A 15,269-nucleotide genomic window follows, 5' to 3' on the forward strand; every position below is an offset into this window, starting at 1 on the left:
GTTTTTTTATTTTACTAATGAAGAATGATAGATAAGTTATCACAGTGTTCTGATATGCTAAGTACATCTTTGTTAATTCCCAAATCTGAGAAGAGTATCGAGGGGATAATTATATTAATTAATAATGTCTGCGTACATTAAAGTAAGCTGTTATTTGGGAAGAAGTTGGATGCCTTAACAAAGAAATATATTTGTTAGGAATAGTTAAAAAGATACATTTTATTTCAAATCATTTTAACCTAATAATATGGAATACGGTAACAAAGTATATCAAAATGAAAGCAAACATGGTCTATGAATGTATTTTTGAAAGAAATGCAACCTTGTATTATAGCTCTGCCGCTTAGAGAATGCCAGCTCTGAAACATCTCATATACCATCAAGAATGTGACTATTTTTAGTGTTATAACACTTTTTCTTATAATGAAAAAAATACAAACAAGGGAAAACAGTTTGCAAAATTAAATATATACTTGTATTCATGATCAATAAGTACAAACTGACATTTCCAGGTAAAATTTGTTTTTCTCTTCCCTTTTTTTCCTGGTCCAATGATAGTATACAGATAAATCTTCCTTTCTTAAGTCCAGATTTCTATAACCTTTTCTCAGAACATTTCCCCACCCTGCAATACCTGCCCTTTAGTACAGGAATGCAACACGAGGGCTATTTTATTCCTCTTGAGAGTTCCAATATAGTAAACACAGTTTAACCAATTGGAAGGCGATCAGTCCTCACAAAACACCCCGGAAAACTATGCATATGACCTCTATAAAATACAAGATTGCCAACATCCCATCAGAGGAATTCTATGGTTGCTCATGAATGTAAGTCTCACAAAACATCTGGGAAATGCCTGTAAAGCCATAGGCTGGCAAACCAAATGGTAATCCAATGTTTTCATCATCCTCAATTTAACGTCACTCTATTGAATGTCTGATTATTTATGGCCACGAGTTAAAAAGTAAACAATGATGTGGAGTGACTTCCAAAACAACATGAAGGACACCCTGTCATACAATTAAGCAGAAATAAGATGAATGATGTCATGCAGTTTTGAAGATACCATAGAAAAATTGTTTCTTAATAAGAAAATTATGCATCAGTGAAAATGCAGGCTTAGAAATATAGTACTGAGTGTTTCAATTCGTGATGTCTTCACTGATGAGGGAAAACGGAACTCTTCTTCCTAAAGAGAGTTGATCTTTTCAGTGTTGCTGATGGCTCCATAACCGAGCTTAGTGTTGAATGATGCTGTACAAATAAAAAGCAGTGGGGGAAATACGAAATATCTGTATTAAATGCCATCCTATAAAGTATTTGATGGATGGAAGAGAGTCTAATGCATTTTAAATAAATGCATATCATACTATCACATATAGTGAGTCTTAAAAAATTATTACTTAGATGCACAGTCCTTGTAGTGGTAGACACGGCACTGTGAAGGAAGTCTGATTTGGAAGCTATTTTCTATTATACTTGTCAAGTGATGGAGTTGCTGTTAGTCATATTGTAATGTCCCTTCAACTTTGGTACATTCAGTGCAAAATATTTTGGGGAATTTTTTTTTTTAACCTTTATAAAAATAAAAGGCCCTTTTGTTCCCTTGAGAGTGCTTAAATGGATGCATATAGCACGATGCCCGAGTAAGCATGGACCGTGAAAATGGACGAGGAGATACATACAGGATGATAGAGAGGCTCTTATATACATCTTAAAGAACATAAATATAATGGACCTATGAAAAATAAACAGAACTCACTGTATACTTTTTCCTGATACGCTGTGATTAATTGCTAGTTATTTTTAAATTGTTTTCATGCATTATAAAGCATAAAATCTGTCATTAGTAATTCATTGAGTAATGGTTTGTCTTCAGCCATAATTACACACATATCACTTGCATATACATTGTCACAGACCACCTTATTGCAAATCTGTAAAGTTACCTCTTATTTACTTGGTTTCGTTTTCACTCACGTCCCATGAAAGCTGAAACCTATGGTGCACACCATGCAGGCACTCATAAGCGAGAAATGAATACTCTTTTATAACTTAGGGCTTAAATGAATATACTTTCAGGAAATATATTTGTTTTTTATTACATTATTTAACTTGCACTAATTTGGAAATTGGGCCAAGTGCTGCCGGTTTGGCTTGAACCACATTCAAGAGTTTTCAAGATTCCCCTGAGTCCCTAGATCTAACCACGGAGCTGATCAGATACAGGTTCACCTCTGTCTTGGAACATAACAAATGGAAAAAGTTTGGCAGTCAAGAACTGTTGATTGAAAGACTATTGGGTTGTTCCCTGGGCATCAAGCTCACCCAATCCTTCCCAGAGGACTCATCACCAGTCCCCAAGTGCGACAGAGCATGTGTCCCTAGAAAATAACAGCACTCGGAGTTACCCTAAAGGAAGCAAACTCTTGAAACTTCTAGTGTTCAGTCGTTCCTCTAGAAGGCAGCTTCTGAGATTGCCGGTCCATAAAGAGCTGAGCATTGCGCTTCCAGTTCACTCAAGTCCAAAGGTGCTGGTCTCTTCAACCGCTGTCAAGAGTTTTTCATAAAGCATGGAAAAGGACGGGTACGGGGGCAGATCCAGACGGTTAAAACAAGTATGAGCCCTGCAAACAGAAGCAGCGGCACACAGTTTAGAACAGTCAAGTGAAAAGAAAAAGTGTGTGTGTGTGTGTGTACGCATGTCTTTCTTATTCAAATGTATTTGCTATTAATTTTGATACTCCTATTGAAAAAACTTTGAAGGCATTTAACTTTAAAAATTTAGAACTGAGGCTCAGTGCCTTTAGCTCAGTGGCTAGAGTGCCAGCCACATATCCAGGACCTGGTGGGTTCAAATCCAGCCTGAGCCCACCAAACAACAATGACAACTATAACCAAAAAATAGCCGGGCATTGCGGTGGGCGCCTGTAGTGCCTGGTACTTGGGAGGCTGAGGCAAAAGGATTGCTTAAACCCAAGAGTTTGAGATTGCTGTGAGCTGTGATGCCACAGCACTTCACCAAGGGCGACATAAAACTCAGTCAAAAAAAAAAAAAAATCAGAACTGAATTTCTCTAAAGGAAAGAAACTATTTTAAAAAATTTTATTTTCCCAACAATGTAAAAAGTATATTACATATAAATTAACATTTTTTGAGTTGTCTAGGAATTACAAGACAAGTTTGGGGTTTTGTTTACTCTTTTGGTATAGATTTTTTATTTTTAAGACATGGCTATAAGGTCTTGCAAAATAGTTAATTTTCAGAGCTGACTTTTGTAGCAGACCATCAGCAGTTCTGAGTTTTTTCATTTTCTCGGTCAGGGAAGAGCACTCCGTGTCTTTGAAGACTTGTTTCCCGGCTTGGGAAATTCCCTGGCTGGACTTTTCTAAGCCAGTAGACCATTGTTACTTCTTTGAATCCTGTGTTATAATCTATTTTCTGCCCCCCTGACAAGGCCAAAAACATGGTCATTTAAATCATTATGTTAAGTATTTTTTTTAGAAATACCTCTCCTTTTGCCAAGATGGGAAAAAATATGATTTCCTGTTATTTGCACCTGAATCACAATAAAAAATACACAGTCTCCCAACAGTACATGTTATCAGGAAGCAAATCTGAGCTTTTGACATGGAATAGGAAGCATTCTACTCTGAATGTACAACAGCTTGTTTATAAGACCTAAATAACTTTGACTTAAAAAAAAATCCTTTTGAATGAGCATGAAATTGCAGGAGCTATAATTATTAGCAGGCTATTTTTACAAAGTCATGTTTATTCTTATAAATCACTTTTTCCTTGTGAAATAAATATAATTAATATTCCTACATGCAGGTGGTGCCCAGAGTTTAGTGGGTAGGGCACCGGCCCCATACACCGTGGCTGGCAGGTTTGAACCTGACCTGGGACAAATAAACAACAATGACAACTGCAACAACAACAAAAAAATAGCTGGGTGTTGTGGCGGGTGCCTGTAGTCCTAGCTACTTGGGAGGCTGAGGCAAGAGAATTGCTTAAGCCCTAGAGTTGAGGTTGCTGTGAGCTGTGATGCCATGGTAGTCTACCCAGGGCCACAGCTTGAGACTCTGTCTCAAAACAAAACAAACAAACAAAAAGAAACATTCCTCCATGCAGCATAGCATAAAAGAAAGATGGAAGAGGTTTGGAGTTGCACACAATCGAGTTTGAATCCCAGCTTTACCAACCAGGAGTAGTGAGGATTTTGAGTGAGTTACTAAAACTGAGTCTTAATTGTCTTACCTGTAAAGTGGGAAATAATATCATTTGTCTTAGAAGGATATGAAAATTAAATGAAATAACAGACACATGCTTAATAGAATGCTCATAGTGTTTGATCATTTAATAATAGATGTGTTCTTAGCTACATTTCATTACCATCAAAAAGATTTACTCTAATTGCTATTAATACATTGCCAATGGCCCCTGAAAACTAAGAGATAGTAAAAATATATTAAGGCAGGTGTGTAGCCACATGGCTTATTAGAAATAGGAACATAAAGGGATCTGTTGTAAGAATACAGGGTTGATGCTTTGGGACCAGACATGTTTTAGATTGTTTCAGATTTGTGTAATATTTCCATATTACACAAATATTTGCATAATGACATGTCTCAGGGATGAGACCAAAGTCTAAGCACAAAATTCATATAAGTTGTATACAACTTCTATACACAGCCTGAAGAAAATTTTATACCATATTTTTAATAAATTTGTGCATGAAACCAAGCTTTGATTGACTGTCACCCTGTCACACAGGTTTTTCCACTTGCAGTGTCATGTTTGCTCAGAAGACTTTGAAGCATTTCATATTTAAGATTTTTAGATTGAGGATGATCAATCTGTACCAGTTTTACAACATAGAGATAATATTAACTTTATAAATTCTGGAATATATTGGAGGAAATCACTTAACTAATCTTTTTGAGAAAACCTCTTTTTTGGATACAATAAACATTCTGGAACTCATTTAATATAATTCTTCTTGTAACTCCTTATAGTGGAACTTATATTCCTTTTACTTTTTAAACTTGAGCCTCAAGAAAAAGCTTTTACTCTTTTAAAAATTCAACTAGCATATTGAAATTAAATCCTGGGAATGGTTTAAAATCTATCTTATGTGAACTCCTAGAATAAAAATATTAAATGAAGATTTTTGTCTCTGTTCTAGGAAGAGAGGAAGAAGCATAGAAATGAAATATATTTTGAGTATAATTATATGCTAGCTAGACTGTGTGTTAGACACATCACATTCATTGTCCCCTTAAATTAAAAGATGGAACCACATTATTGTTTTAAAATTTTCATTTCTTTCATTACTAACAAGGTTAAGCATCTTTCCTCAAGTCTACTTTTGGTTGTAACATTTCCTGTTTTATGTTTTATAAGTTCATCTGCTTTGCCTGTTTATCTTTTCAACATTTTTATTGTGGCAAAAATAAATATAACAAAATGTATAATTTAACTGTTTTAAGTGCACAGTTCTGTGGCATTAACTACTTGTACATTATTCTGCAGCCATCACCACTGTCCCTATCTAAAACTTATTCAAGTTGCAAAACTGAAACTCCATACCCATACCCATTAAATAATAACTCCCATATACCCCCACCCCCCGCCTCTGGGACGCACCATTCTATTTTCTGTCTTTCTGAATATGACTATTCTATTCCAATCATATAAGTGGAACCTTAAGATATTTGTCCTTTGTGACTGGCATATGTCATTTATCATAGTGTTTTTAAGGTTCATGCTGTGGCATGGGTCAGAATTTCCTTTTTTTAGGCCGAATAATATTCCATTGCATGTATATACCATATTTTCTTTATCTATTCATCCCGTGATGGACAGGAGTTGTTTCTACATTTTGACTATTGTGAATAGTGCTACTATGAACATGGGTGTACAAATATCTGTTTTAAGACAATATTGTTTTTATACTGGCTGCAACATTTTATATTCCCACCAACAGTGCATTAAGTGTTCCAATTTTTCCATATCCTTGCCAATGCTTATTTTGTTGTTGTTTTCTTAATAATAGCCACCCTGCAGAATGCTAAGTCTACTTGTCTTTTAAAGCCCTAGGATTTCTTATCTATTCATATAAATGACACAAAATAGAGATTCTCACCTATGGCTAGATTTGAAGAAGCAAGCTATCATAAATTCTACCACTGCAAGGAATGAATTCTGCCAACAACTTAAGGGAACTTGGAAGCAGATCTTTCCCTAGTTGACCCTTCGGATGGGAATGCAGCCCAGCCAAACACCTCCATTTCAGCCTTGTGAGATAATGAAAAGAAGACCTAGCTAAACTGCACCTGGAGCAAAGCTCCTCTCCAATGGACACAGGGAGATAATAAATAAATGTTGTTTTAAGCTGACAAATTGGTGGTAATTTGTTTTGCAGCAACCGAAAACTAGCAACAGGTCTCAAGGTAGTAATGGTCCAAGAAAAGGTGGCAAATGTGATGTTAAGTATGACATAGAATTATCTGGCAAGGGCAAGTGGTGAAGGAAACCTGTCAGCAGACACCAATCCTTTCATTCCTCCAGAGTTCTAAACAGAGAAACAGGAAGTCTGCAGGCCCCTCTGCAGTTTCTGTAGTATCTATTGTGCCTTATGCAGTAAATTCTCTCTTCAGTTATCAATGCAAAGGGAAGAACTGAACAACCTTTTTTTGCTACTTTCAGTCATAAGACATAATCATCACTATTGATCCATAACCAATGGCTATCACTGCTTCCTAAATTACACATGGTGGAATAACATGTGGTTACTATAATCCAGCTTTATTCCTAAATAAACTAAATAGCTCCACTGGAAAATATTTCATGAGGATGGAGAAAGCATATATTGTGGAGGGGGAAACTGTGCGGAAAGAATAAATGGTTTTTCCAAGGTCAAAGCTGAGTCAGTGGCCAAATCAAGAACAGAACTCAACCTTGGGTCTCCCAGGGGAAGTCCAACACAAAACTGAAAGCGGGGAGACCGATGTTCACTGGATCTTTTCTTTTACTTTTGGAAACCTGCGTGTTAATTTCCTCTCATTCCAGACTAGGAACTGCTAGTCCTCAACATCCTACCAGATTATGTACATTTTGAGGACAGGGATTTGGCAAAATAAAGCCTCAGATACTTTGTAAATGAATGACTCAATCAGAACATGCAGTAGCTCTGGGGAAAATGGCTGAGATTGGGTTAGTCCAGAAAATCCTGGGAAATACCAGGGATTTTCAAGTGATCAAACGATCTAGTTCAATCTCAGGCTTAAAGCAGAAATTCTCAAAGAATTACTTTGGAGCACATCAGAATCGCTTATTTACAATGGAGACTTTTGGTTATACCCTGTGAGATTCTAATTCAGAAGTTTTGGGGGTGGGCCTAGGGATCTGCATTTTAACAATCACTCCAAGTGAACCTGATGCAGGTGGTCTCCACTACGGGAGAGGCACCAGTGTTTTGTATGCTTGTAAAAATTTCAAAACTCCTTATAAACAAGACAGCGTTGCTACTAAGGAAATTGAGGAATAGTGTGGTCAAGTAAATTGCCCAATATTTACCATCAACTTGCTGTATGAGCCAAGAACAGAAAAAGAAAAAAAGCAAAGCAAAACACAATCCTCTGAGGCTTTTCACACCCCCGCCCCTGCCCCATTCCATGTCCTAAGAAAACTCCACCAGAAAATAACAGGAGGGCCCTGGGACTGTGTTGATATTGGCAGCAAAAGCACATCCAGCTATTCAGTCTCAATAAAAGAACATTTTTCAAATCTTTCAAAGCCAGCCACAGTAAAGCTATAATGAGTTTACCTCATTTTAATCTATGCAGCCAGAACCACTTAAGGCGAGCAGATCTGAACCCATCTTTGGGAAATCGTGCTGGCATCAATATTAAGATTTAAAAACTCTCCAGACATCTGGTCTGATTTAACAGATGTCTTGGTCCTTTCTAGATCCTTCAGATGTTTACCAGGAGGTCATATGCTTCCCCTTTTTTCTTTCTTATAGATGGACAAGCCAATTATCCAAATTCAGTGAGCCAAAAGTATCACAATTATATCCATATCTCCATAGATTAGTTCAATCATTAATGTATTTCTCTCTGTGTGTAAATGATCTCATTCATTCATTTATTCCCCATTCTCCCAGGAATAATTTTGGGTACCTTTTAAGCACCCAAAATACAAGACAAAGAAGAGATTGTCACCAAGATTTTAAAATAAGGGAGATGGAGGGAGAAGGAGAAAACCAAGGACCACATTTTTATCTAACAGATGTAGTCCTAGAAATAAAATGGCTTTGCATCAAATAAACCCTTTTTATTTTCATTGTAACTTAGAAAGTGTTAACACTTTTATTTTTAATTGGCAGTGGTGCCTAACCCTTCAGATTTCAGTTTTCTTTCTCTTGTACCTATCATTTCATCAAGCAATTAATAAATCTATAAACCAAACACTTAAAAGCACTCTGGAGAATTCCTAAGAATTTGGGACTTATTTCTTTTCAGTATTAAGATTTCTTTATAAATGTTGAGTATTCCTGACCTAATTTGCCTGGCAATTCCAAATTTAACCTCTCTGAAAGTGTGTCCACGGACTCCCCCCTAAGGGCATCTTGTGTGCACACAGTTCTGTTTGTCAGCCCCCATTAGAGGAAGAAGGGAGAGGGCTGGGAGGTAGACTGTAGAACAGGCGGATCTGGACTTCTTTGTGCATCTACAGAGGCTCTGAAGCTTCCTCTCCATCCTCCCCACCTTCTCTGGCCTTTCAAGGCCCCCTAATCCAATAGGTGTTCATGCTGAACCCAAGTCTTTCCACCTGTAGAGCTTCTATTATTTTCCACCTCAAATATCCCAAACAGTAGAACCTCCATAGTTGACACCTCCCTACATTGACTATCTCCTTAAACTGACCTAATTCTTATAGACTGAACATGTATACATCAGTACAGTTGGCCAAATTCCTTATGTTGACCACCTCTGTATGTTGACCAGTTTCTTACAGTCCTGTGGGTGGTCAACTTACAGGGGTTCTACTGTATTTTGAAAGCTTATTGTTCCCACACAAAGTACCCTGGCAAATAAAACTTGATTTTTCTATTTGCATTACATTTCATTCATTCCTTAACTCACTGAACACTTACTGAGCACACATTGCACACCCGGCATTGAGCAGTCCTCTAGCATACTGGTGAGTCTGGCCTGTGCACTTCAGGAGTTCACACTCTGGAAGCAAGATACACAGGCAAATGAACCCCTAAGGGCTGTGTAGCCTGTGCTCTGTACAGCTGACCCTTAAACAACATAAATTTTTTTTTTTTTTTGCGACAGAGTCTCACTCTGGTTCCTGAGTAGAATGCCATAGTATCATAGCTCACAGCAACCTCAAACTCTTGGGTCTGAGTGATCCTCCTTGCCTCAGTCTCCTGAGTAGCTGGGAGTATAGGTGCTCACCACAACACTTGGTTAATTTTTTTTCTAGTTTTAGTAGAGATGGGGTCTTGCTTTTGTTCAGGCTGGTCTTAAACTCCTGAGCTCAGTTGATCCACCTGCTTTAGCCTCCCAGAGTGCTAGGATTGTAGCCATGAGCCAACGTCCCTGGCCCAACAACATGGTTGAACTGCAAGGGTCCACTTACATCCAGTTTTTTTTTTTTTTCCCAGTAAATATACAGTATTCAGAAAATCTTTTGGAAATAGGCAACAATTTGGAACCACCAGCCCTCGGACAGTAAGGCCAACTCTTCCTCTTTCTCTTCAGCCTACTAAGGTGAAGATGGCAAGGATAAAGGCCTACAGGATGATCCATGTCCACTTAATGCAGCGTTTCTCAACCTGTGGGTCATAACTCCTTTGTAACAATGAAAATACAACACGGCATTATGAAGGTTGAGAACCATTGACTTAATGAATTGTAAATATATTTTCTCTTCCTTATAATTTTCTTAGCAGCATTTTCTCTTCTCTGGCTTACTTAATTGTAAGAATATAGTATATAAACATAAATCATACAAAATACATGTTTTGTGTTATCACTAAGGTTCTGGTCAATGGGAGATTGTTAGAAGCTAAGTTTTGGGAGAATCAAAAGTCATATTCCCCTAATCACCAAATTGTTCAAGGGTCCACTATACAGCCTTTGGGTGAGTGGGCTCTGAAATCCAGTCTTATGTTGGCTCTGTTCACTGAACTATGAGCCCTAGCCCAGGGCTGCACTTCTCCAGAAGACTATCAGACACCTTTGCTTAATTCATTCCTAAGATTCATATGGAGCATTAGTGGCTGCACATGCCAATAATCATAACAGAGTGAGTTATGATCCACTCAGCAGAGTCAGGGAGGTTTTACAGAAGACACCATTTGTCTGAAGGTTTAAAGGATTTGTGGGTGTGTGGGGTTTTTCTTGATCTAGAACAAAGAGAAGGATGTCCCCAGAGGATGTTTCGGAAGCATGAGAAAGCATTACATCATCAGGAAACCTGAGAAGGGCAAGTGCCCAAGGACAGGAGCCAAGGCTGGACGGGAGGCCAGATGGGGAGGCAGGGCCACATCAGGAAGTAAGGTGTGTTCATACAAAGATCCCTTTTGTTTATTTCATGGATGAAAGGGAGCTAGTGACTGGGCGTGCAAGATGGGATGGTTGAGGTGACATTTAGCTAGGCAGGGAGGCAGGAAATATAAGAAATGTGTGGGGGAATAGACGATGAATTCAGAGCTTGAAATCAGCAAGAAAAATCCAAATTTACAATCCCACAGAGTGATAAAATTCAATTAAAGGAACTCAGTGATAATTGAGTTAGCCCAGGTAGCTTTATTAACACAATTATGGCTCTGACTCCTGTTAGTATTTCAAAAATATTCATAATTTCTCTAATATCTTCTTAGATCATGAGGTTTAGAGCAGGTTTAGAGTTAGCCCAGGTAGCTTTATTAACACAATTATGGCTCTGACTCCTGTTAGTATTTCAAAAATATTCATAATTTCTCTAATATCTTAGATCATGAGGTTTAGAGCAGGTTTAGATCAGAGGTTTAGACCTGATACGACTAGGTCAAAAATATTTGTATAACCTATGATGGCACAGCACAATCTCTGACCCTCAGAAAACCAATTCTGGGAAATCTGCAGAGTGCTCCAAAGTCATCACGAAAAACAATATTCCTTGAGTACCTATCATGTGCCAGGTGCTGGGGTTAGGGCTGGGAACAAAGCCACATTTAATTCAAATAAGGTTCTTGTTCTCACAAGGTTATATTATAGTGGGAGAGAGAGATAATCAATGAGTAAATTGACACAGAAAGATGGCGGCTGAGGTAGAGTAAGTCCTGTGAAGGAAGTAAAGTGTGACAGAGTGGGGGCAGAGCCTGGGGGGCTCTCTGAGGAACTCACTTCTAAGCTGAGTCGTTGGGAATGATAAAGAGCCAATTATGGGAAGAGCCAGCAGAAAACAGTTCTGGGCAGCACGTCCTTAGGGTTGAGGCAGAATTGAATTTGGCACTTTGGGGGGAACAGTGAGGAGGAGGCTGTGAAGAGTGTGGGGGCTGAAGGAGGGGGGAGAGGCCAGATCAAGGCCACCACCTGGAAGTTCTAGGGAAGGAGTTGGATTTTATTCTATCTCACTGGAGGATGTAAGCAAGGAAGGGAGGTGACCCTGACATGCCAGCAGATCCCCATGGCTGCTGAGGGCAGAACGCATGAACGACAGGGAGTACAGAGGAGAAACAGCAGGGCGTTTAGCGGGCAGGCTGCTACATTATTCCAGGTGAGAGGTGATGGAGTTGTGGACGAGGCTCGTAGAAAGTGATAACCCAAAGTAGTTTTTGCTCTTGACACCAAGGAGGGGGGATAAGCATGCTTTAACAGTTGTGGTATTGGTCACCCATAAATGTACATTTCAAAATACAACCTGTGAAACAGATCTCAAGGATCATTAGCCAGCTTGACTTGGATTATCCTACCCTCTGCTGTTAGCAGCAGCTAAACCTCCTTTCGTTCCATTAAATAATCACAAACGTTTTCGATAGCTTGACTTTTGACCTTAAGTACTAAAGAGTCTCTTTTTAGATACAATCTGTTTTTATGATAAATTTACCCACCTCTCACAGTCAAGACCAGTCTAAAAGGTATGTCATATTTAAGGACCTTTAATATGGTGAGATTAGGAGTTATCTCCAGCATATTTGTGGTTAATACTTGCTGATTCAATGGTAAAATAAAATGGGAAGGAGAAAGGAAAGGAGTCGGAGAGGGCCTCCTATCAGAAACTCAGTGGTGGAGCAGACTGTTGTGTCAGACTCTGCCAATCTCCTCCCAGGTGAAAAGTCACCTCAGCTGACCAGCAGGTGGTGGGGAGCTGGGGGACCCAGGAGGAACACCTTCAGGAAAGTTAGAAAAGAGGCAGCACCAGACGGCCCTTCCCTTCTCCTGAAACTGGGATCATATTTCAGGTCCCACAGTTATTTTCCTATGGACTAGCTGGTAATTCACTTTGACAGTAGACAATGCTCTTTGTACCAGAGGAGGAAAAACTGAATTATTAATAATATTGAAGAGCAATATTTAATGACATGGAAAGATGTTTATCTTTAGTAATATGTGATAAACAAAAAGGTTATAACCAGTACATGCAGTGTGAATTATTTTTTGTTTTAGTATGAATGTCCTTTGGTCTTTAAATTTGCGTGTCTGTATTTAAAGAAATGAGTGAAACAATCTACTCTAAAATGTTAACAACGCTTATCTCAGTAGTGGAATTTTGATTGGCATATGTATATTTTTTAAAATTTCAAATTAATATAGGGGGCAAACGATTAGGTTACATTGTGTAAAGTCCAAGTTGTGGTGTTCTTGCCCTGGGCTGTGTGCTGTATACCCCTATATGGTGCTTGTTAGCTGAGAGCTGACCACATGCCCCTATCCTTCCCTCTCCCTCCAGTTGAATATACTTGTGTTTTGGGGTGTGTATTTATTCATCTACGAGTTTCATATTAGTATTGAGTACATTGAATACTTCTTTTGCATTGCTGTGATACTTTACTAAGGAAAGGTTCTTCAACTCGATCCAGATAAATACAAAAGATGTAAAGTCTCCATCTTCTTCTAGCTATGGCTGAAGAGTAATCCCATGGCATACATATATGTTTAATATACTTTAAGATATACATATGTCTCTTGGCATTTTTTGTAAAAAGTTCTCTTTTCATATAAGAATAAAAAGCAGGGTTTTTAAAAATAAAAAAGTTACCATTTCTTTAAGAAAAAATAATTTTATCTTTTAAAGTTCTATTCTGTTGGAAAACCTAAGACCCTATGTCATCATTAACTCACATTTTATTTCTTGATTTCAGTCAGCATTTCAATCATAGTCATTTTCAAAAATTAACGTTTTCCCCTTTGGCAAAACCCAGTACACTCCCATTGTGACTATAGCTCTCCAAGTCCTCTGTCCCATCACCCTACTTGGCTAGAACCGTAGGGTTGAATACAGGAACTCCACACCACGATGAGAGAGGGGACTGCCCTGCATTTTCCAGGCTGGCATGTTAGCAAACTACTCTTTGGACTGTTTATAAGCAACTGCCATAAAGTGAATTTACTCCCTTTTCATAAAGTCCCTCAAAACACCAGGGGTAGGAAGTCTTCTACCGGAATGCAAATACAGAGCTAACCACCAACCGCAGAGCGGAGGAAAGGCAGTCATGTGCTCAGGCTATACATCTCTGCCTCCATCACACCCACCCATAAATATCATCTGGGCCTGTAGTTATTCTATTACCACAAGAGAGAAAAAAGATCCAGGCAACTCAATTTGTCCCAGCTTTGGAGACAACCACATATACTTTAATATACTTCTTGGCTCACACTGAGGCAGTGCTAGCCATAGGTCCCACAAAGCGAGAGTAGGAAATCTGAGAAGACAATGAGGCTCACCGTGGTCTGCTGGGAAGGCTGCACGGCCTTCCATCATCTGTCTGGAACGACCAAGATGTTGTTTCTCATCACACCACTTGTCAGGACTGCCCGCCCTCATGCTCTGCTGCTCCCTCTGACCTTCCAGGTAGAACTTCCCATGCCCAACACAAGATGATGCCACACTTCTCAGATATTCATTTTTTAAGTAGGAAGGACATCTCTCCATTTTTCTCTCCAGTGTATATGATGTCACATGTTAAGTGTTAAAAATCATCTTACTAATAGGAAAAAGAAATCCATGGGGGCTGACCAAACTCAAACTTGAGACCAACCAGTAATTTATTTGTGAACTTATACCTATCAAGAAATAGCAGGAAAATGGCTTTAGTGTATCTATTCTCATGGTAGAAGAACTGGACTTTATAAAATAAACCCTTTAGATCAGAAACTTTCTTTTTTTTTTTTTTTGAGACAGAGCCTCAAGCTTTCCCCCTGGGTAGCTGTGGCATCACAGCTCACAGCAACCTCCAGCTCCTGGGCTCAAGCGAGTCTACTGCCTCAACCTCCCAAGTAGCTGGGACTACAGGTGCCCGCCACAAGGCCTAGCTATTTTTTGGTTGCAGTCATCATTGTTGTTTGGTGGGCCGGGGCTGGATTCGAACCCACCACCTTAGGTGTATGTGGCTGGTGCCTTAGCCGCTTGAGCCACAGGCACTGAGCTGATCAGAAACTTTCTTACAGATCTTTTTACATCTTGCTAAAGGCCCACATTTTGTAAAAGGTGATGACAATGCTGTCATCATAAAAAAATTGCTTCTCATAAAACTGTCCTGTCACACACTGATGCTGTTCCTTTTACCTTTCCTCTCCAAATGTACTTTATTTTTATGGAAGATATGTTAACAGTTATAGCAGTAGTATGGTGACTTATAGAATAAAGGGTTAAAAAAAGAACAAAGAAAATCTATAATTCCTAAGGATTTTTATACACATTATCTCACAATTGTCACAAATACTCTTTGAGTATAGCATTGTCCTTCCCGCTTTGCAGAGATGGACCTAGGGTGTTGCTCAGGATCATATAAGTAGTGTATCACAGGGCGAGACCTGTGCTCATGCCTCCTGGCCAGGTCATGTGATTTGACAGCAACTCTGCCGTAGAAAAGTCAGGTAGCGATTTCTTCTCATCAAAATGTTAGAGCTTGTTAAAGAGACAGTATGAAAATAGGCTGCTTGGTCCATATGCTTCATACGACCTTTAACTATGCTATTCTATAATCTGGGTAAAACGAGGACTGTGGAAGCCGCCTTAGGTCATAATGAAGACAGGAGGAAAGG

The 15,269-nt window shown here is 38.9% G+C and overlaps 1 protein-coding gene across 1 annotated transcript in view; it reads right to left on the reverse strand.

The window, feature by feature from the left end:
* Positions 1 to 452: 452 nt before the first annotated feature.
* HECW2 (HECT, C2 and WW domain containing E3 ubiquitin protein ligase 2) overlaps positions 453 to 15,269 on the reverse strand; it is a 130,170-nt gene continuing 115,353 nt past the window's right edge. The window contains exon 22 of the mRNA XM_023516935.1: positions 453 to 2,627. Coding sequence (XP_023372703.1) covers positions 2,516 to 2,627 — 112 coding nt within the window. The 3' untranslated portion in view covers positions 453 to 2,515. The remainder of the gene's footprint in view (positions 2,628 to 15,269) is intronic.

The sequence above is a fragment of the Otolemur garnettii genome, unplaced genomic scaffold (genome assembly GCF_000181295.1).
Source record: "Otolemur garnettii isolate 467f Iridium unplaced genomic scaffold, OtoGar3 scaffold00100, whole genome shotgun sequence".
In the NCBI taxonomy this organism is placed as follows: Eukaryota; Metazoa; Chordata; class Mammalia; order Primates; family Galagidae; genus Otolemur; species Otolemur garnettii.